The 22,842-nt window shown below is 41.5% G+C and overlaps 1 protein-coding gene across 7 annotated transcripts in view; it reads right to left on the reverse strand.

The window, feature by feature from the left end:
• Positions 1-3,640: 3,640 nt before the first annotated feature.
• INSYN1 (inhibitory synaptic factor 1) overlaps positions 3,641-22,842 on the reverse strand; it is an 83,723-nt gene continuing 64,521 nt past the window's right edge. For 6 of the 7 annotated variants that reach the window (XM_066592357.1, XM_066592359.1, XM_066592355.1 and 3 more), the window contains 2 exons: positions 14,333-14,816; positions 3,641-4,910 (listed from right to left, as the gene is read on the reverse strand). In XM_066592357.1, the coding sequence (XP_066448454.1) occupies positions 4,320-4,910; positions 14,333-14,488 (747 nt within the window). In that variant the 5' untranslated portion in view covers positions 14,489-14,816 and the 3' untranslated portion in view covers positions 3,641-4,319. Of the gene's footprint in view, positions 4,911-14,332; positions 14,817-20,353; positions 20,405-22,842 lie in introns of those variants that run through there. The other variant, XM_066592361.1, reaches the window with a different exon arrangement.

The raw sequence follows: 22,842 nt of genomic DNA on the forward strand, positions 1-22,842 counted from the left end.
AAGGCAAACACAATTCTGGGATGTATTAAGAGAAGCATAAAGTCTAGATCACGTAAGGTAATTATCCTCCTCTACTCTTCCTTAGTCAGACCTCATATGAAGTACTGTGTCCAGTTCTGGGCAACCCACTTTAAAAAAAGACATAGACAAACTGGAGCAAGTTTAGAGAAGAGTTACCAAGATGGTGAGCAGTCTGCAAATCATGTCCTATGAGGAACGGTTAAAGGATCTGGGAATGTTTAGCTTGCAAAAAAGACTGGGGGGGGGGACTTAATAGCTGTCTACAAATATCTGAAGGGCTGTCACAGTGCAGAGGGATCAGCCCTATTCTCATTTGCACAGGGAAAAACTAGAAGCAATGGGATAAAACTGAAAGGGAGAAGACACAAATTAGATATTAGAAAAAACTTTCTGACAGTGAGGGGGATCAATGAGTGGAACAGGTTACCACGGGAGGTGGCGAGTTCTTCTTTAATGGAAGTGTTCAAACAAAGGCTAGACAAATATGTGTCTGGGATGATTTAGTGAATCCTGCACTGAGCAGGGAGTTGGACCCGATGACCCTGGAGGTCCCTTCCAACTTTACCATTCTATGATTCTATGAACGTTCATGGTGTGCCTGAAACCGCAGGTGCTGTAATGGATGCGCAATATGGCGCCCAGCCAACACCTTTTTCTTTCTCTTCCTCTCCAAACTTTATGCAACATTATGCAAACCCAGAATCAGATTATCATTGGTGTAATAAAGAAGCAGCTCCTGGCCTGTTAACTAAGAAGGAAAAGCAAAGGCACTACTAATTAAAGCTAGAGTGACTGAACTCAAGACCACATACAATTACCATTGGTGTCTCAAGTACCAACAATCCAATAAGAATTAATTTGAGAATGAATCTGAATGATGAGTTTTTCCTTATATAGTTGGGCACATACTCTCATACATCATACAGTTGCAAGTAAAGGTAAGGCCTTAAGTCCATGGGTGGGTCAGATTCTGCATACGGGAGCCCGCAGCAGAATCTGAGCCTGCCCATGGCCAAGGACCCTGCTTACCTGACCGGGTCTTCTGTTTTCTGTACTGTGGCGCGTGTGGAAGTGATGGCCGGTGCACATGTGAAATACTTTTTTTTTAACTCCTGCTTTCCCGAGGAATCTGTGGACACTGTGGACAGGCCGCAAATCGGACAGCTTCCATTGACGGGAACCGCACTGAAATGGAGCATGCTGTGATTCGATTTTTGCATCCAAAGATCCACAAATCAAATCTTCATGCTTTAATTCAGGTGTGGATGCTCATGTTTACCTATGGGCGGCTTGAAATGCGGATCATCCGCAATTCAAATCTGCCCGTGGACATTGGGCCTAAGTCAGCCCTTTGCAATAACCTGGATTGATACATACACTGCTTAATAATGAAATATGGTCTGATTATCTTAAATTATTGACCAACATAGCCTAACTAAACTAATAATACACTCACTACTGTACCATTCTTGTATTTTATGAAGTACATTTAGTAAGCATTCACACTGCAGGGAGAAAAAGTAAGTGAACCTCTGTGTTTTGAACTTCAAGGGCTGATTGACAAAAGGTATTTCAATTAAGAAGATGAAATTGGAAGTGTTATAAGTGTAAACCATGCTTCTAGGTAAACAGCTTTCAGAAAACCGCAAAAAATGTGTTATAGAGATTCATTAAGCTAAGAAAGGCTACAAAAGCATAATTAAAGGCTTAGGTGTACATCAACCCACAATTAGACAAATTATCTACAAATGGAGAAACTTTAAAACTTTTGCTACTCTCCATAGTAGTGAGCATCCTGTTGAGATCCCTTCAAGAGCAAAGCAGGCAATCTTCTCAATTGGTGAGAAAGAACCTAAGGGTAACAGCAAAAGGCCTTTAGAAGACTCTATAAACTACAATAACCCCTGTTCATGTATCCACTATTAGAAAATCCCAGAATGGTGTTCATGGAAGGGCACCACAAAGGAAGCTGCTGTTGTTGAAAGAAAATAAAAAAAGCAGTCCATGTAAAGTTTTCCTGAGATTACCTGGATGCTCTACAATATTTCTGGAAAAACATTCTATCTAGGGATGAGACAAAGAGGAGTTTTTAGCACAAATGCACGTTACTATGTTTGGAGGAAAAAGAATTTTGCATACCAATAGCAAAACCTCATCTCAACTAAACACAGTGGAGGGAGCATTATGGTTTGGAGATGCTTTGAGCGTGGACACCCTGTGATCATTGAAGGAACAATGAATTCTACGGTGTATCAAAATATTTTACAGGAGAACATAAGGGCATCAGTCCATGACTTCAAGCTGAAGAGAGTTTGGGCAATAGAACAAGGCAATGAGCCAAAGCACACAATTAAATCAACCAAAGAACAATTTAAAAAAAGATTTGTGTTTTGGACCAGCCACGTTGGACTCCTGACCTTAAAGAGGTTGTCCGATATTTTATTTTCTATAAAACTCCCTGCTATATCCTGCGCCACCGCCCCGTCCAAACTCCTGTTGTTTATTTACACACTGCAGTCCCGCCTGTTTACAAGATGTCACAGGCTGCTGCAACCAATGATAGAGCTCAGCGCTTTGTCATTGGCTGCAGTAGACTGTGACATTCCTGAAACAGTCTGGGACAGCCTGGAAATGTGACATCACAGGGGAAACCCAGAGCTGCAGTGTCAGATACAGCAGGGAGATGTGAGTATACGCCTGTTTGTGGTTTTATGGCGAGACAGCTGTGTTTTATATAAAAAAAATATCTCAGACTATCCCTTTCACACTAACTAGTTGCTGTGGCATGGCCTGAAGAGGGCTTTGTACACAAAGCATTCCAGAAATATTGATGAACTGGAATACCTATGCAAGGAGCAATTGTCCAAATTTCCTTGCAGTGAAAATCTGATTTGCAGCAACAGAAAACTTTTTGTGAAGTTGAGTGCTGCTAAAAGGGGATCTTCCAGTTATTGAATTCAAGGGTTCACTTACCTTTTTTCCCTGCACTGTCGAGGCTTACTCAATGTGCTGTATAAAAGCCATGAACAGTACGATTATTTGTGCATTATTGACTTAGCTGCATTGTGTTGGTCTATAATTGAGACTTAGGTATCAACCATACGATATTTTATTAGTAATTAATGCAGAAATTCAGGTGACTCCAAAGATTCACTTACTTTATATTGCAACTGTTTTGTATGTCAGTTACTTACTTTTGTTTCCTGGGTCTTCAGTTGTAGATATAGGCAGATGATTGGTAGCATTGTTGTGTCAGTTGTCAGTATCCAGCATCTGGGCCCATTAAGTGCCATGAAGTACGTATATAATACCTCCATTATATTGCCATACAATAGGGCCAATCATAGTGTATATGTATAGTGTCAGACTGCAGGAGAATCCAGCCCTAACTACAGTACAAATATGTATCTACACATATCATTCATGTTATATGCATACACTGTATATACTATGTTATATACAGTAAATATACACAGGATACACATATGAACTATGATTTCCCAGTGCATTAATAAACAGATATTATGTGTACAAAAACACATAGCAATTCAACACATTTATTACTTGATTTCTATTGCTAATCTTATTTTCTTGCATGCATCTTTGCTTTCAATATTTCTGATAACCAGAGCTATATGGTAAGTGGAGTGTTTGAAGGTTAATAGTCCTGAAATGCATTGCTGCTATGAAATTGGTAGGGTGCAGCAAAAAGTATAATGACCTTTGGAGAGCAATTACCCCAGATATCGGATACTTATTTTGGTGAGAGCATTTTCTTTCTAATACGATGAACTTGTGTTATTGCAGTAGCCCTTTATATATTATTACAACATGAAAAGGGCTAGCCTAATGTTGAAAGATACAAAGACACATTACATTTTAAACTTGCTATTTATCCTCTTTAATTGTATACATGTGAGGTGAAGATTTTGCTGGCGCAGGGACAGAAAGACATGTGAGGTCATAGCAGGAGATGTGAGGTTACAGGGTGGGTTATGAAGGGCCCTGCTCTAGTGCCCCCTTCCCCCCAGTTCATAAGAAAGGTTAAAAAGTGCACCGTATATATTGCCCATATTAGATTAGTGTGCAGAGACGTCATCATGACACCTTAATCAGTTCACACTGCTCTCTTTCTATGCATAAAAACACTTTTGATCTATTATTTCATCCATTCAAACATTCCACTCATTCACCTGCTCAAATATATCGACGAGTACTCAGCCGATTTTTACTGTCCCAAATGTCTCTATAGCTGTATTTCTTTTGCTATTCACTAGGCTTGAAATCCTTTTCAAGATTCAGCTCTGCTCCTTCTTTCCCTTTTTTGGCACATACGGTAGCACGGTCTGGGTGCTCTTGTCACACACAGTCTGGGTGCTACAGTTCCTTGTGCCTCTCTTGACTCCAGTCATTCCTCCTTTACTGCTACGTATAACATTACAAGGTACAGCAGGTCTTGGAGGTTCTCGAGGAGTGTCTTGGCCATATGGGGGATCTTCACTGTCGTCACAACAAAGTGCATGGTACAGGACTTTATCACTAAACCTTACTCGATCTCTGGAACCTGGGGTCCTTGTTGGTAGGGGCTTCTGTGGTGGGACAGGAGTTTCTTCACTGGAAGAATCTGGACCATTGGGTGTAGCCCCACCATTAAGTAACCTAAAGTCAGGAGGACGGTCTGAGCCATCTCCAGAGTCAGAAGGGGTGGAGGCTTCTAGAAAAGAACAGAATTCCCAGCTGTCTGAACTCAGAAAATCCAGGGGTCCAAGGTCACAGAGAGGACCCCCTTTTTCACTGCTTGATGTGCTACTAACAGTTCCTGGGGTCCAGTCATCGGCGTCCAACTCAAACTCAAAGTCCGAAGTAAGTCTGTCTATCTGCTGCACCACCTAAAACACACATACATTGTGTTACATGGTTGTTCTCAAAGAATTTATTGAAACAAATAAGTTTAACACTTGAAGTGTTTGTACTGATGTTCTAGCATACCATGTTTCCCCAAAAATAAAACCCGGTCTTATATTAAGTTTTGGCTGAAAAAAGGCACAGGGTCTTATTTTCTGAGGATGTATTATACTTACCTAGCCAGTGCCGTCTAGGTCCCTCCTGCTGGTCTCCACAGTTCCGGGCAGGCTTTCGGGCAGTTCTCAGCACCAACAGAACATCGTTTGCTGGTAACGGGGTTTGTAAACATTGCCTTCAGCAAGTGATTGCTCTGATTGGTTCTCGAGCACCGCAGCTCAGCCAATCGGAGCCAGCACTCAATGAATGGCTGTGATTGGCTCATCGAGCACTGGCTCTGATTGGTTCTCGAGTGCCATGGCTCAGCCAATCAGAGCAATCGCTTGTTAAAGGCAGTGTTTATAAAGTATTGCTTTTTTCACGTAGTGTAGCTAGGGCTTATTTTCGGGGTGGGGCTTATATTTCATGATCCCCCTCCCTGCCCTGAAGACCAGGGTAGGGCTTATTTTATGGGTAGATCTTACTTTCGGGGAAACACAGTAAAAGCAGTATTCTATAATTTCTTGCTCAATTGAAGCCAATATTTAATTAGGATTGTATAATAATCATATAAGAGGATAGTGTTATGTGATTTTGCCAGTTGTCTCACATCTATTTTCCAGGAGTAGTAGTAACTTTCTGACATATATAAGCTATTATCATTAATACTAATTAACAGGGTACTCATATAGCTTGTCATGTCCCTTTCTAGGAGACCTCTATATTTTCTTATATCCATCTCCTATTATTCAGAGCACTTGACTAATAGGTACCTACAGTGTTTAGGATACTTTTCAGGAACTGCATGAGCTATATATGATAAAATTCCATAGTATGTGTCATTGGTTTTTTTTTTATAGGTAATCTGCCTAAATACAGTATATACATTAGAAGTATATACAGTATATATACATTAGCAACAAACTTGTATCTATTGCGTATCTTAAAACATGAGAACTATCATTTCCATGGAAACCATCTATATACTGTATATATACACAAGTGTGTTAGTCAGCCGCTCATATTCATGTTATTGAAAGTAAACTCTTCAATTTTCAAGTCGGTATGTTGCAGCAGGAAGTAGGATGAGCATATAATTGCTTTTTTACCCTGATATATTAGTTTTTGCAGTTCAATGGTTAATACTTAATTAGGTTTACAGGTATTATTAAGTCTTATGTGAGTCTGCGCTCATATTTTGCATGAATGTGATCCTAAAGGTTATTCAGAGTAAACAAGTGGTAAAAATCTCCAGAAATAAACATTCAGGTATAAAATAGCAACACAATCCTAAATGAGTCACAGTAAGCAGGAAAGAGACAACAGGCACAGAATTGATTGGAACTTTCGGAGTGGAAAGTGGGATTAAAGGGGTTGTCTAGTTAAAGAGGTTTTCCTAGTTCTGAAACACCAATGCTCACCTCCTTGCTGCCTCACTGCTCCCTCATCACCGCTCTTGTCCTCTGCTACTTTGTTTACTTGGTCTGCAGTAGTCACAGGGGTTGTTATACCTATGTGACCGCTGCAGCCAATAGGAGGCCTAAGAAGGATGTCATCAGTGACGCCCTGTAAACCAGCCAGGGGCTTGGCAGGTTTACGGGACATTACTAGGCCAGACGACCCGATGACATCACCTGTCAGATGCCGTTGTGCTGAAGTGGTGCTCCAACTCCATAGTGAGTACATTAATTTTATATTGTTTTGAGCACGCAGAGGGCAAAATTATATTAATAAAATTAAGTCGGACAACCCCTTTAAGTAAAAATATGGGGCTATGTTTTAGTGGTTAGTATGCCAGCGGCAACTAACCAATTACACTTTATTTTCACTAAGGCTTCTGCCCCCTGTTGTCTTCAATGTCACTTGACCCAAAGATGCAAGGCTGGGGCCAGAAGGGTAAAGGATCACATCATTGGCAAAAGGGACATCCTGTTGTAATTACAGCCACTGCACTCTTCGGCTGACATGGTGATGGGGATTAGAAGCTTTAGTCAAAACAAGCTGTAAACGGCAATTTACTGGTATATTGATGACTAAAATATTTCCCCTTATTTTTGCTTGACTGGACAACACCTGAAACCTGTCAGCTCAAATGTGGTCTATATTGATATATATATATACGTTTGTGGGAAAAGATTCAGTATAATGGTACATGCACACAGGCTTTATTTTCATCAGATTTTCAAACTGGAAAATCGGACGGTAATAGCAAACATTCATTTGAATAGGTGTACGCATGTGTGCTTTTTTAACTCAGAAGACTAATCCGAGTAAAAAAAATAATAATTGCAGCATGTCCTATGTTTGTCCGATTTTCGAATGAGAATAGCACATGTCACTGTGCAATCTCATACACATTGGGGTGTCCGTGTGCTGACCAATGCGATTTGCACTCAAGAATCTCGGGCAGAACCTTTTTAACGCCTGTGTGCATATAGCCTAACTTGTAATATATTCATTTATATCACTGCGCATTCTGAGCTTAGGAGTCTAGTGGGCGGTCCTATCGGTGCTGTAAATCACTGATAGGAGTGCAATTTGGATAGCATTTCAATCTGACAAGTGCCCGTTAAAGCCTAGTACCATTCCTGTTGTGAAATTGCATAAGCAAAAGGAGTATTTTTGATGGATGCGATGGAAATGTTAGATTTTAGAAGACAGCCTTCAGGGAGCACTTCGAAAGAGGTAGATTACACTGCAGTGTTCCATTATATATATATATATATATATATATATATACACTGTCTGGTTTCCTCTATAGGAATATATAATAGCACACCAATGTCCTATATACTGTATTTTTTTTAAACAAGTACAACATGCTACACGCTACATGCATAAGTTATAGAGACAGAAGATAGGACAAATGCAAGACATTGGCAGCAAAACATCATCAAATAATGTGTGACCTAGGTAATAAATATAAATGTGCTGCAATATAAACATCCTGCGTGTCATATAGACTTGACATCATAATATTGGTACATATTGTTAGTAATATAAACCAGTCTGAAATTATTAGGTTCCGGGACAGAAAAACCATGGAGCAGTCCAAGGAAGGCTTTCATGGGGTACCTTGGTCGTGTACCATCAAACTGACATGCCAAGTTTCTGTGCCTTCACTGCATGAGTTGTTCTAAAGTTAACAAGAGTCACATAATGATATACATTTCCATTAAGGCAGAGATTTCCCCATTTCCCCAAGGGATACTATGAAGAAAAAATAACGATGGCAGGTACCAACTCAAATCTTAAGCAAACATGAGAAAGTAGGGTGCTACATGAGTCAAAGTCATTTAATACACAGCGAAAATAAAAAAGTGACACACAAAAAATGTGCACTCTCAAAAAGTACATTAAGGTTACCTACATTATATAAAATGACCCACAAGGCAGCCAGGTTAAATAAACCATTATGTATTAATTAGAGATGAGCGAGCACGCTCGGATAAAGCAGTTACTTGAGCGAGCATCGCTCTTCTCGATTAACTGCTTACTGGTCCGAGCGTGCTCGGGGGAGGCGGCGGACGGTAGCGGGGGGGGGGAGAGAGATCTCTCTCACTCTCCCCCACACTACCCCCCGCCGTCCCCCGCTCACCCCCGCCCCCTGCCGCCCCCTCAAGCTTGCTCAGACTAGTAAGCAGTTACTTTAGAAGAGCGATGCTCGCTCGAGTAACTGCTTTATCTGAGCGTGCTCGCTCATCTCTAGTATTAATACATTACATGTGATTGATCCTGTATCATACAGTTGATAAAACATGCATATTTAATAAATATAAAATTCATGAAGCGCCAGTCCTAGTGAAAAATCAAAAATCATAAAATATGGAATAGATAATATGTCATCTAATATTAAAAAAAAAGTTTGTGATATAACATGGAGATGTGCAAAAAATACCATTAGAAAGCCATGAATTTCAGTGCGGATTCCGTATGGACAGTCTCAAGGGAGGTCAATGGGTGCGAATGATCCACAGTGCATCCACAAATACTATTGCGGATGCACTGCGGTTTTGAGGGTTAAAATCAATTACATTACAAGGAATTACTATGACATCTCACAGTAATTCTCTGCCTTTATTACTTTTTTAGTATATGCCAGCACAGTACTAGTTGTGTAATTACTGTCTATTCATAATGTCTTTATCACAGCCAGACCTCTAACTGCTCATGCGCCACGTCCCAGGTTCACCTGGCAGTGTGGCTTGCCTTTTTGCCTCCTAGCTTCCTTACCTTGCCCATCACATGATACATGCATTACTTCCCAGTCTTGATAATAACGCGACTCATGCCAAGGTGCATGTGCAGTTCCTTTAAGGTGTCTTCACACAAGCTATGATATTCAGAGTGGAAGGCATCCATACCAAAATACATGTGTGGATTTTACCGCAGGTTTGCTACAGATTTGCAGTGGTAACATTATTGTTGCACATCTGTAGTGATTCCACTGCAAATCCGGGTCAAACTCTTCATTAGACAAGTGGATTTTGGTGTGGATGCTTTCTACCCTTACTATTACGACACCCTTATATACATTCCAAGTCCCCAGTGTCCTCAGCCAGCTGATTGGCATATATGTGCTTTTCACTTACTCCTCTCTTCCTAAACTGGTAAATTATTATATTTATCTTTGGCTCATTCTATGTGTGGAATTTAGCCTCTAGTTCATTAGTCTATGTTTTGTCCAGTGCTATGTGGCTTTACAGTGCATATGAACTGTTATTATTTTGATTCCTCTGAGACGTAGGGTGGATTCAGACGACCGTATATCAGCTCGGTTTTCACGCCAACATAATGGAGTTGGCTAGCCAGAATGGAGTTGCGTAGCCAGAAGAGATCTCCAGGACGCTCCACCTACATTCACTGAATGACTATTGCTCTTGTGCGATAATTGTTGGGATGACTGTCTGTCCTATGGCGCCGGACACCCTAAGGTAACACAGTGTATATAAGTGCCACTGCACAGACTCCTAGATAATTAAGGTACCCCATGATAGTCTTCCTTGGACTGCTCTATAGTCTCCCAAACATTGCAATTCCATACTGGAGTGTTTGCTAACAAGATGTGCTACTACCACCATGATGTCAAGTCCATATGACCCACCTGATGTTGCTACTGCAGCGCAATAATATTTATTATATAGATCACATATTATTTATTGTTAAATTAAATTTTATTATGTTTCCAATAAACAAACAAAATCAAGATATAATTTGGACCTGATTTATCTATATGCTCACATTAGCTAGTATAACAATAACATATTTCAACATCATCCGCCGTCCCATTTCGTATACTATCCTGCTGGAAATTCGACCAGGAACTAGGCTCGGCAGGAAACTAAGAGCTTGTAGGCAAATAATGGCGGTGGCTGAGGGCACCTTATCTATTATGTTCAAGTAGGACATGGGTTAGTTTGAGTCTTACTGTGTACAACACCTGTTCGGAGCCAGTTGGTTAGGTCAGGGGAATTCTGGAATATGGTCCAAGCTGACCATATCACAAAAAATTTGGGAGATTTCCCTTCATCTGAAGCGATAAATTCTTCCATCTGGGTTATTTGAATTTCTAGCCATTGAATCCTTGTATGAAGGGACGATGACCTCCATAACCTTGCAATTGTCTGTCTCATGACTATGATGAAACATTTAAGAGCGCCTTTCTTTAATTTTGATAAGGGTCCCAGGATCATGGACAGCATTGCCGCTTCTATAATGAGTACCTGTAAACTGAGTGCAAAGAGAAATAATCTCCTGCCACAATGGTTGGACCACCAAATGTGGCTGAAGTTGCCTCTCGCCCCGGAGCATCTTGAGCAGGTGTCTGGGGATAGCGGGAACATCCTTGCAAGTCGAGAAGGTGTTCTGCACCTCTGAGATAAAATTTTGTAAATTGTTTCTTGGAACTTTGAAGAGATCGCCAAGGAATGTGTCAGTTTAAAGGCTTTAATCCATAACTCCTCAGAGAAGGATCTCCCCAACTCCCTCTCCCAGCCCCCCACAAATTTCAGTGAATCGTCATCGGTCTCTGTGGCCAAAAAGAGACTGTACAGTGAGGACACTTGCACCAAAATCGGATTGGGAGACATACATAATTGTTCGAACTGGGAGAGAGGAGCCAGGAACCGGACCAGGGGGCCCTGTGACTGGACGAAGTGTCTAATCTGTAGGTATTGGAACCACTCTCTGGTCTGGGGGCCCCTCTCGCTCAGAATCTAGATCACATATTATTCAGAGCAGGAGCTGATAATGTTTTATTGCCATTATTTGACATTTGCCTTATCTTCTATTTAAATATTTTATGCATTTAGTGTAAAGTTATTGCCCTAGTTTTCAGCAGTAGTATTCATGCTTTCTCTTTTCTTCAAATTCTTTTTATTGACTTACTACAGTAAAAGTAAGAAAATTAACTGAGTGGGTGTTTCATTGCCCATATGAAAACACGTAACTTTCTATACAAACTTATTCTTACAACTTTAATTGATCTATATTAATGAAATACTATATATTTGTTTTGTATACCTTAAAGTTGTTGAATCATTTATGACCGGTGTGTTCACACTATCCTTCCTTAGAGAGGTTGCCAAAGATGAAGTTCTAAACAGGTCCACCATTACAAAAAAGAATGCTTTCCTCTCCCAGCTCTCCAAAAGTCCCCCATTGGTAGTTCTAGGTCTCCGCTGTGATGTATTGTTTACAGGCTGTGCAGCCAATCACAGAGCTAAGTGCTTGATCGCTAAGCTCACAGGGGACACCTAGAGCTGCTGATGGGGCATTGATGGGGAGCCTGAGAGGTATTAGCTTCTTTATTAATTTTTGCAATTAATGATCTGGTTTAAACATAAAAATGTATCTTGGACAACTGTCCTAGTGTATCTCTCAGGTCCTAATTCAGGTATAAAGATATATATTGACATTTGGTCAATAAATTAGTGATCTCTGATTGGAAGAAGGGATAGGCTTTGGTGTTCTGGGATCTGTTCCTTTTTAGTAATCTGGTACAGGTCTTATATGTGTTTCTCCATTTTCTGGCTCTGGTTGAAGTGGTATTAGGTGAGATATGTTTGTTCTCACCTGTGGGTAATTTGTTAGAATTATTTAACCTGGCCTGATGCTTAGCTCAAGTGCTGTTTAATTTTAGTCCCCCTCTGACTGTGATAGAAGTCACAGCTTGGTTTTGGATCTCCTGTTTGCCTGAGTCTTCTCAAAGCTAAGTACTGTGCTTGATCATTTTCATTTTGTTTTCTGTGCTCTTCTCCTATCCCACGTAGGGTCTACTAGTGGCCAAGGTACGTTGCCAGGTTCGTCCTTGTCAGGGCGGGTTACCTGCGCTAAGGTAGGCCCATTTCCTGGGTCAGATTCTTTAGGGACAGTGTTTACCTTGTTGCAGTTGTTATTATGGTTTACCACTGTTTGCTGTGCAGTTGTGTGAGTATTTCAGATTACGGATCCAATGTGTTCTGTTTGGGTGTGACATATTAGACAGCCTACATTTACCCAGTGGGATACCTTTTGCTTATATCTGGTATGGATCCCATTGAGGTTTTGTGAGACCAGCTAAGGGTGCTGGCAAGTGAAGTCGCTGAGATTAAAGTGGTTGTCCCGCGCCGAAACGGTTTTTTTTTTTCAATAGCCCCCCCGTTCGGTGCGAGACAAACCCGATGCATGTGTTGAAAAAAAAAAAAAGGATAGTACTTACCCGAATCCCTGCGCTCTGGTGACTTCTTACTTACCTTGCAAAGATGGCCGCCGGGATCTTCACCCTCGGTGGACCGCAGGTCTTCTGTGCGGTCCATTGCCGATTCCAGCCTCCTGATTGTCTGGAATCGGCACACGTGACGGGGCGGAGCTACGAGGAGCAGCTCTCCAGCATGAGCAGCCCCATTCAACACGGAGAAGACCGGACTGCGCAAGCGCGTCTAATCGGGCGATTAGACGCTGAAAATTAGACAGCACCATGGAGACGAGGACGCTAGCAACGGAGCAGGTAAGTGAATAACTTCTGTATGGCTCATAATTAATGCACAATGTACATTACAAAGTGCATTAATATGGCCATACAGAAGTGTATACCCCAACTTTGTTTCCCGGGACAACCCCTTTAAATAGCGGCAGTCAATTTTAGTGGTTCCAGGTAAAGAGCCTAAACTTGAGTTACGTGACCAGTTCTGACAGGAATTTGTGTCTTTCAGAGAGTCTTGCAGGCTTTATTTCAAGTTGTGTTCTGATTCCTCGGGTGACAAGTTAAAGAAGATGGAGAAACACATACAAGACGTGTACCGGATTACTGGTGCAACATTTGATTTGTCAAGTTAGCATGCTTGTTGTGGTACATCACACTCTAGTTATTGCTTTTGCATCTTTTAGCTATCAGTTACAACACCTATATCAGTAGAGGTATACTTGTCAATTCTTTAGTATCTGCAGGTAACTGTATAAAATGGAAAAGAAAAGGCAGGTGCTAACCATCTAATGTGCATTGGCTTCTGTCAGTTTAAATATCCGCCTTCAATTTGCAAACTCTGTTCTGGAATCTATTTTTATATATTGATTCCTAAGGATTGTACCTTATCTTTTAGCTGCTGTGACGAAGACTTGGTAGGGCCGAATGTCCCATTCCTGCGTCACTGTATTTCTTTACTTCTACTTGGAAATTGGTAAATTAATTTATATCGAATTCACCGTGTGGAATTTAATATCATTTCTTCAGCATCCGAGTCTATTTGCGCTTGCTATGAATGGGCATAGGGCCTTTTCCTATAGCATCCTCCATTCAAAGTGCACCCATAATACCCAATGAATATATTTTGTCATACCTGCTCTAGAAGTAACATCTAAAATGTACTTATTGGTCATTTTTTATTCTAGCTCTGGCTATGTTCTAGTGCTAAGATGAATTATGATTCTTTTTATAACTTGTGTTTTGGAATTGCAGTGGGTATAAAATGCATCAGACAATTTCATAATGAAGATTGAATCAGCAGGATTCAGAATAAATGGAATACCGTAAGCTTTGTGTACAGGTGCATAGTTATAGGGAGTACAGAGGTAGCTGTCACACCCAGGCCCCTGGTGCCTAAAGGCCTTTCTGCTGCGTAAGATCATCAGCATTATAAATGGCACATGGATCTGAGAGCTTACAGTTATATTTGTTTTCAAACTCACGCCTAGTATTGGACTTCTTATAATTTAAAGTGCTCCATATAGTCATAGTGTTAATACATGTATAAATAAAGATATCAACACAAGTGAAATGGATGAAGACAGAGTGATGAGTTCTTGGAGTAAAATGAATTTATTATCCACTCACCTCTCTCAGTTCTTTGGCCACGTCCTTGAGATCCCGTAAGATTCCTTCTAGTTGACCAATTACTGCCCGAACTCTCCCTCGAATTCTCTCCCTCTCCCCAGCTCTGCAGCTGCGTCCCCCTTGCTCCGTGGTCTTCCCCACCCCCCGAGAGCACATGATTCAGAGAGAGGCCTCCAGCCTCCTCTACAGCTTCTCTCCTCTGGGGGGAGCTCTGCATCTTAACGTCTAACCCCCCTTTTGCCCTGCACCCCCTCCCTATACACAGCAACACACAATACTCCCCAGCCTCCTTTTCAGGAGGGCTAATATATGTCAGTTAAAACTATTTCTGTAGTAGAGTATAAAGCTGGTAGATTAGGACAACTCTAATAAGAGAGAATAGATGATAGGCAAAAGTTGGAATATTTGATAGTGGCTTTTGAAGATGCACCAGAAATTCAGAAGGCAGGGTTGTGCAAGTCATGAAGATCTGAAGTGCTGTTACCTGTAAGTAGGAAATAAAAGCCTGCAGTTACATTGAGCATAACTATATGGAAATGTTTTTGTTTTTGAAAGATATAGCTTGCATGGTTTCTTTACTATGTATAAAAAAAATAGAATTACAGTTAAATTAGAACAACAGAGGTGACACTATATGACTATTCAATTAGTTTATGTTATTTACTATATACAGGGCTAGTGAAATTAAACTTTCCCAACTCAGAGGCTGCTAGAGAATGCCCTGCTGCTCCAAATGAGACAAAATTTGGACAAACTGCCACTTCACACGATGTAAAAACTAAAAAAGTAACAAAGTTACCAAAAGGTGGCACTGTAGTTACAAAAAATACACTACAACAGTCTTTAATAAGTCCCCTTTGGTTTTCAAAAATGCTCTCTATTTGAAAAACCATGTTTTCCACTGCTGAATGTAGTGAGTCAGCTTTAATCACTACAACATGCAAACAAATGCTGTGCTTCAGAGTTGAAACTGATGCAGGTCTGTCATGGTAGACCTGGTCCGCTACAGCGCCATCTATCGACAACTTTTTACTAAAGTTTTTTTTCCTAACTGGTGAACACAGTCTAAAAGGGCTATTGTCCTCATTTTGTCTCATGTTGAGTAGCAAAACTCCTTCCAGAAGCCACTGAGTTGGGAAAGTTTAATATCACTAACTATATATATAACTCTTTGTAAGAAAAGAAAACAAGCACCTAGAAGAAGTTGTCGTTTTGATGCAAACCTCAGCACACAGTTACATCTCAGGCAGATATGCAAATAATTAGAGCTGTGGGGTGATTAGATGAATGGTCTTGTCACCTGAGGTCCTAAAAGTGGTTCAACCCTTGGCCTATAAAAAGTCTATCAGAAGCTACTCGTGTGTAGGCGACCTGTTTTTCTGCTTATGTAGAGCTTGTTGACCACTAGACGCCTCTACAACACAATTAAGGAGATTTCATCCAGTTAACAGAATTTAAGAGAGGACACATTTTTAGAATGTGAGAAGCTGGATGGTGGTATCGACGAATTGCCCGTCAACTGGTCCGTTCTGACCAGACTGTTAGGAAGTGTTGGGACCAGTGTATGTGTGAGGGCACACACACAAGGCGCCCGGCCTAGGATGCCCATCAGTAGAGCGGATCCTCTAATTGTACAAGAAGCACGAGAAGCTCCAACTGTTTCATTTTTTTCCATCCAGTGATAGGTAGCACCATCGTTACAGGCCGCTGTGTCTTTTGGAACCATTTCCGCTAAAGGAGATTTGGTCTTACAGTGCCCATTACATGTACTGCCTTTGACACCCACCCACCATCACCTCCATTTACAGTGGTGTTGGGAACAACTGAACTGGACTGCTACAGAGTGGAACCAGATTGTCTTTAGTGACAAATCCAGGTTTAGTTTGGGCACTGATAACAGCCATGTTTGTATCTATGACCTAGAGGTGAGCGCCTCAATCCTCCCTGTGCTGTGCATACTGCTGGTGTGATGGTCTAGAAGGCCATCATATATGACAGTCAGTTACCCCTAATAGTGGAACGAGGAACAATGACAGCTCAGCGATATGTTCAGGACATCCTGCAGTCACATGAATAGTGTGTACAAAAGACATTCTTCAGCAGGATAATACTTGGCCGCAGACACAAGGTTGACACAGAAATGCCTCCATAACATTGTCACACTTCCATGGTCTGCCCGGTCGTGAGATTTATCGACAAGAAAACATGTATGCGACCATCTGGCACACCAACTTCATATGACGCGGGTGTCGGTGGGTGGGGAAGCGTTTTCACGCTATCTACCGCTGTGCTACAGCGGAAGATAGCGTGACGGACGGCTTCCATTGACTGCAATGGAAGCCGTGCGCGTGTATGCCCACGGCAAATAGAACATATCGCGGGTGATTACGGGTGATCTCACGGAGCGGAATTCCACGGTGGAATTCTGCACTGTGAGCATTGCGCTATTAGGTTCAATAGAACCTAATAGCTGTGTAGCAACGGCGCGGATCTCCGCCGCGTAATACGCAGCGGAAATCTGCCCGTGGGAATTAGGCCTTAGACTCTTTAACATGAACATATTGTTAAAGTGTATTGTTTTTGCGTGTGTAATACGTTGTACCAATCTGCCATAGGCTCCCATGTTGCTGCTTACACATATTTAGCAAAATACACACACAGCATGTTCTATCATGGCGCCCATTGCGCACGCATATCCACCTGCGATTGGCGGCACACAGCAAGTAAGCAATATCAATGCATACTTGCTGCGTGCCACGTGACTGACTGATGCAGGCGGCACACAGCGAATTACGCTTGTGTGAAGCCACCCATATACTGCATGTATATATATTTGGGTATTTACTTATAGAGAGAGATCTGGAGCAATAACACTATGCAAAAAATACTGTGAAGCTTTTTCTGAAGGCATATGAGGACATACACAGTGACAGCACAAAACAATGCCTGCAGCGGTTAGAATGTTACTAAGATTCGACTTTCATTACTAATGGAGAAAATAATTTTAAAAAGGTAGGTAAAGTATTTCCACACTATCATTATGTTTACCCTGACAAAGTCACTTCTATAATATGTGTTATGCACACAAGGAAATTCAAAATAATGGCAGCTCACAGGGGTTACAAGATGGACCTTACTGAAGACTGAAAAATGCATTTTCAAAAAACTCTCCCTAGAAGTGGCACAAGTACAGACAAGCAGGGGATTAGGTCTCTATTAAGGATGAGCGAGTATACTAGCTAAAGCACTACTCGTCCGAGTAATGTGCTTTAGACGAGTATCTCCCCGCTCGTCCATAAAGATTCGGGGACCGCTGCGGCTGACAGGTGAGTCGCGGCGGGGAGCAGGGGAGAGCGGGCGGGAGAGAGGGAGAGAGAGATCTCCCCTCTGTTCCTCCCCGCTCTCCCCCGCCGCTCCCCGCTCTGCAGCAGCCCCCGAATCTTTAAGGACGAGCAGGGAGATACTCGTCTAAGGCACATTACTCGGACGAGTAGTGCCTTAGCGAGTATACTCGCTCATCCCTAGTCTCTATACTGGAGAAACTGAGCTCAGGCCTCAATTTGCATATACTGTATCATATATAATATTAATTTATTTGTTTAATTCATGAAATGGGCTGTCTTATCAGGAGAACCCTTTTCTAATGTGCCCTTCATATATGGATGTAACATAAAGGGGTCCTACACTGTGGACTTTATTTTATTTGGCAGAGCAGAAAGGCCTTAAAAATGCTGATTCCGGTATGGCAGAGTTAGCCAGACCATGTAATACCGCATGTATCTGCCATTCTTGCGAATGTGTAGCCAGCCACCACCAACAATATTGGATATTTGCCAGAGATTTCAGAAGTTGCACCCATGGTGATCAGTTAATCATCGGGCCGGCTTAATTCAAAGAAGGGTTGTCATAGTGAAATAATGTTTGTAAATAAAAATATGTTTGTGCCACTTTATACTGTATAGTGTAGCGCAAAAATTGTGACAGTACATTGCGCAATGAAATGTCCAAAGCAGTGCAGACTAATAAAAAACAAGACAGACATTATAGCAATTTTATATAGTTTAAAGAAATAGTCCCAACTTAGCCAAACATGGCTGAGATTGGAATACTTCACCCAAGCACCTTCTGTGGATTTTCTGGAGTATTCTGGGAGGCCTAATATACTCCTGAGAGTAGCCTCAGGTTGGCCCCCTCCTTTACCAAGCTTTCTGCATCCCTCTCAGAGTACGGGGCTTCAGTGAAGCTGAAGCTCCTTTGAGGAGAACATATTTCTTTCATACAGTCTTGCCCTGCTGAGTGGAATGCTAATGTGGCATCCTGTGGCAAGCCTTAAAGGAGATGTCCCGCGCCGAAACGGGTTTTTTTTTTTTTAAACCCCCCCCCCGTTCGGCGCGAGACAACCCCGATGCAGGGGTTAAAAAAACCACCCGCACAGCGCTTACCTGAATCCCGGCGCTCCGGTGACTTCTCTACTCACCGCTGAAGATGGCCTCTTCCTCCGTGGACCGCAGCTCTTCTGTGCGGTCCACTGCCGATTCCAGCCTCCTGATTGGCTGGAATCGGCACGTGACGGGGCGGAGCTACACGGAGCTACACGGAGCCCCATAGAGAACAGCAGAAGACCCGGACTGCGCAAGCGCGGCTAATTTGGCCATCGGAGGCCAAAAATTAGTCGGCACCATGGAGACCAGGACGCTAGCAACGGAGCAGGTAAGTAAAAAACTTTTTATAACTTCTGTATGGCTCATAATTAATGCACAATGTACATTACAAAGTGCATTATTATGGCCATACAGAAGTGTATAACCCCACTTGCTGCCTCGGGACATCTCCTTTAAGCACACTTCCAGTTGTGCGCTTTACTTCTGGTCCCACTGTGTGTCGCTTCCAATAATGTGGACTTCCCAATGAAGTGAAGTCTGGCTCTGATCTGGGAGGTGAATGGAGCATGACAATGTCCACCTGCCTGGGAAACCCATGACAGTCAGCCTTCACCCTTTCTCTCCCCTGTTTGGCCCTTCTGTTGAGCAGACACTTTGGAGGCAGCAGGAGATGGAGATGGACGCAGCGGCAGGAGCAACTCAAGACCTTTCAAGTCCAGTACTTTCAAATTATGGGGGTAATGCACATATTCCAGGTAGCACCTGTTTTTTGCTAATCCTTTTTTATTATCATATTACATTGCAGAGTACAAGAGAAAGCTCTAAGAAACACCTTTACGTCTCACAATAGATAATGTGCTGATTGCAAAAAGAAGTTACTAGGAACCCATCCTAAAACACTACGATCAGCTTATATTGACAATATTGTGGCAGAGAAGTCCTCTTCTTTGGCTGAGAGCATCTAACAAATAGTATTAGTTAGTGATGAAGTTAAAAATTCTTTAAAAATTGTCTTAGATGAAATTACGATGGCCCTAACACATCTTTTGGATGTATCAGTCTGTCTGATGCTTCTAGTGAGGATGAACCTTTTCAGGAGGAAAGGGAACAATTTACCTTGGAGGATTCTTCCTCAGAAGAGCATGATATGGGGAGGCAAATCTGATCTGTTACTTAAAGCTGTAGGAGCCACTATGAACATTGAAGGGGTTAAAATAATTTAGGATTGAGGATACAGTGTTTGAAGGGTTAGGTTCCAGGATCTAGAGAACCTTTCCCAGTGTATATTAAAAGTATATATAAAAAATTAAAAAATCCTCATAGAAAATTCTGTATTCTACAAGTCCTCAATAGGAAATATCCTTTTGAGGAAGGAGACTGTAAGGATAGGGATAAAGCCCATAAAATTGGTGCTTCAGTTTCCAAATGCTCCAAAATAATTCCTTGCAATTCGAGAATTTTCCTTCCAGAGCTGATAGATTGTAAAATGAACTACTACCTAAAAAAGGAAGACATTTGAGGCATTCAGCACTGCCTTAAAGCAATGTGTGTGTTGCATTTTCTCTTAGAGTATAACTCTCGCAGCTAGAGGTACAGATTAAGAAGAAGACACTTACAGATTAAATTCTTTCCCCCCTACCTGCTGTATCAAAAGTGGCAGATTTACTGTTTGATACTTCTGTAGACCCATCAGACTCTTGAATAGAGCTGCTGCCTTTTCAAACACTGTGAAGAGAGCTGTTTGGCTAAATACCTGAAAGGCTATATTACTGCCAAAGGTAAACTCAATGCCATTCCCTGTTCTGGAGAATACGTGCAGACCTTCCCTGCATGACTTACTGTCTGGCAGAAAAACGGGTTCGCTACACAATAAAGATGAAATAACTCCTTTTGTTCCAGCAGATTTACTAATAAGTCAGGCCAGAGAAATCAGGATTCCAGAAAAAAAGAAAAGATTGAAAGGATTCCTTTCAGAATGACTCCTATAAGGATGAACCTCAAGGTTGTTTTTCCAGAAGTTTGGTAGTAGGTCGCTTGTATTTTTTAGTGGTCCTATCCACTATAAAAAAAATATACTTTTGTCTAGAATTTTATGCTATCCTGCTGGAAGTCCTTTATCTTTTTCAAAAAGGTGTGTTAGCAATAATGCCCCCATACTTAAAAGGAAGGGATTCTAATTTCTCCTTTTTTGTAAGAAAACTGAATGGTACCTTTCAGATTATGATAAACCAAAAAAAGGCCAAACTACTTTGGCCTGCAAACAATTTCGTGTGGAAAGCAGAACTTTACATTTAACTTGCTGTTTCTGAATTGTGTGATGGGAACTCCCTGCGCCTGTTTGGAACTTTAACTGGTAATGAAAATGTCATCCTTCATACAGTCAGAACAAAATCCAGTCTTAGTACACTATTGGATGACTTTATGGAGGTCTCAGAATCGACAGAGTTGCTAACCCTATATTTACAGATCTCTGGTCCACTTTATGATCCCCGGCTTGTAATATAAACCTCTCTCTAGATGTCCTTTCTTCCTCAGTTTAAACTGTATCTACAGAGAGCGCAAGTGATGAATCTATTTCTTACACGACCTCCTTCAGGAACTCAATATCAGTCTTTGAACATCTAACCTCAAGCATTCCAGCGGTGAAGTGGGTTGACTCCAGATCTAGATAAACTTAAGAAGTATGGGGACAGATCCACTCTAAAATGTTCATTCTCCCTCTCTTCCAGGCCCAGAATATCACGTCTGGGGCGGAACAACATAATCTCAGGAAGGCAAACTCTTGAAGTGTATATCCAGCATTGAGCTTCACCACAGATGCAAGTCCTTGCAAGTCCCAGGACCCAGCTGATCAACTCCTACTGCCCTATTTTCTGCTGCCATGGATGCCCACTGGGAGTCAGGTGATTGCTATGGCCAATCAGAGAAATATGCCTTTCCTCCTTTTTGCCTTAATTCCAGCATTAATAAACAACTTTCTTGGCCTACCATCTTTAATCTACCAATTTGGACAATAGGGCCATTATGAGGAATTTGCCTTAATTTCTGCCCAAGGTGGTGTACATTTTCCATAAAAAAACAGATTCTTCTTTTCTCTTTTATGACAACCCTAAAAATCATAAAGCAGAATCATTTCATTGCCTGAAGATGCTAGACACATTGTCTTGATATCATTAAAGTCTGGAGAAAATATGATTGATTAGTCATTCAGTTTTAAGGCAGAAGCAAAAGATCAATGACCAATAAAGCTACTATCATTAGATGGATCAAACAGATTAATAATGTATCTCTGCCTCATCTTTCCTTTTTTTGAGGCCTACTCTACTAGAGCTGTGTCCACCTCTTAAGCTGAGGGAGCTGATACCTCTCTAGACCAAATCTGGAAGATCTCTACGTACTTTTCTAAAACATTACAGGCTGTAGATTAATTCTGTTTTCAATTTAGCCATTTGGTCTAAAGTCTTACAGGTGATAGTAACTCCTTAAATCAGTTCATATTCTCTAGGGGTGCCATCATAGCAGAGAAGGCTGGAAGTTGGATTTTTGTGAACCCCTGATGGCACCCTGAGGTTCTCTCCCTCCCCTTTAAATTTATTCCTGCAATTAAAAGGGAAAAAACAGTATACAAAAATACCATACACTCTGTTTATTAGTTATTACATAATCATCATTTTGGTATTGTCCTCCTGCAACTCTGCAGAGGTTGTGCCATGTTGCTAGGACTTCCTTGCTTGCCTCTGGGTATCAGCCAGGGCATTAAATTATCCCGAAAGCATGTCTTGATAATATGCTCTGGTCCATTGTGGCAATTCAATAGTTAATTCTCCCTGCTCTTTTGTCTCTGTTGCCACAGTGGTTTTTAATGAACTCATTATCTACCTTATTAAGGGTGCTACTACATGAACACCAGCGTTAGCCGCTGGCGCTCGCATTTTCTTGACAACTGCCATTCGGCACCTGAAAGCACAGGTGCTGCCAGGCAATTAGCACTTAGACTCCGGGACTTCAGTCATGTGTTGCCTGAGTATCAATGCAGTTGATTCTAGTTCTTGTTCTGTAAAATTGCTAAACCAGGTCACCTTGCATTATTCAGCCTTGTCTAGCCTGTTAGCTGCACAGCTCACCTAT

The sequence above is a fragment of the Eleutherodactylus coqui genome, chromosome 2 (genome assembly GCF_035609145.1).
Source record: "Eleutherodactylus coqui strain aEleCoq1 chromosome 2, aEleCoq1.hap1, whole genome shotgun sequence".
Taxonomy (NCBI): Eukaryota; Metazoa; Chordata; class Amphibia; order Anura; family Eleutherodactylidae; genus Eleutherodactylus; species Eleutherodactylus coqui.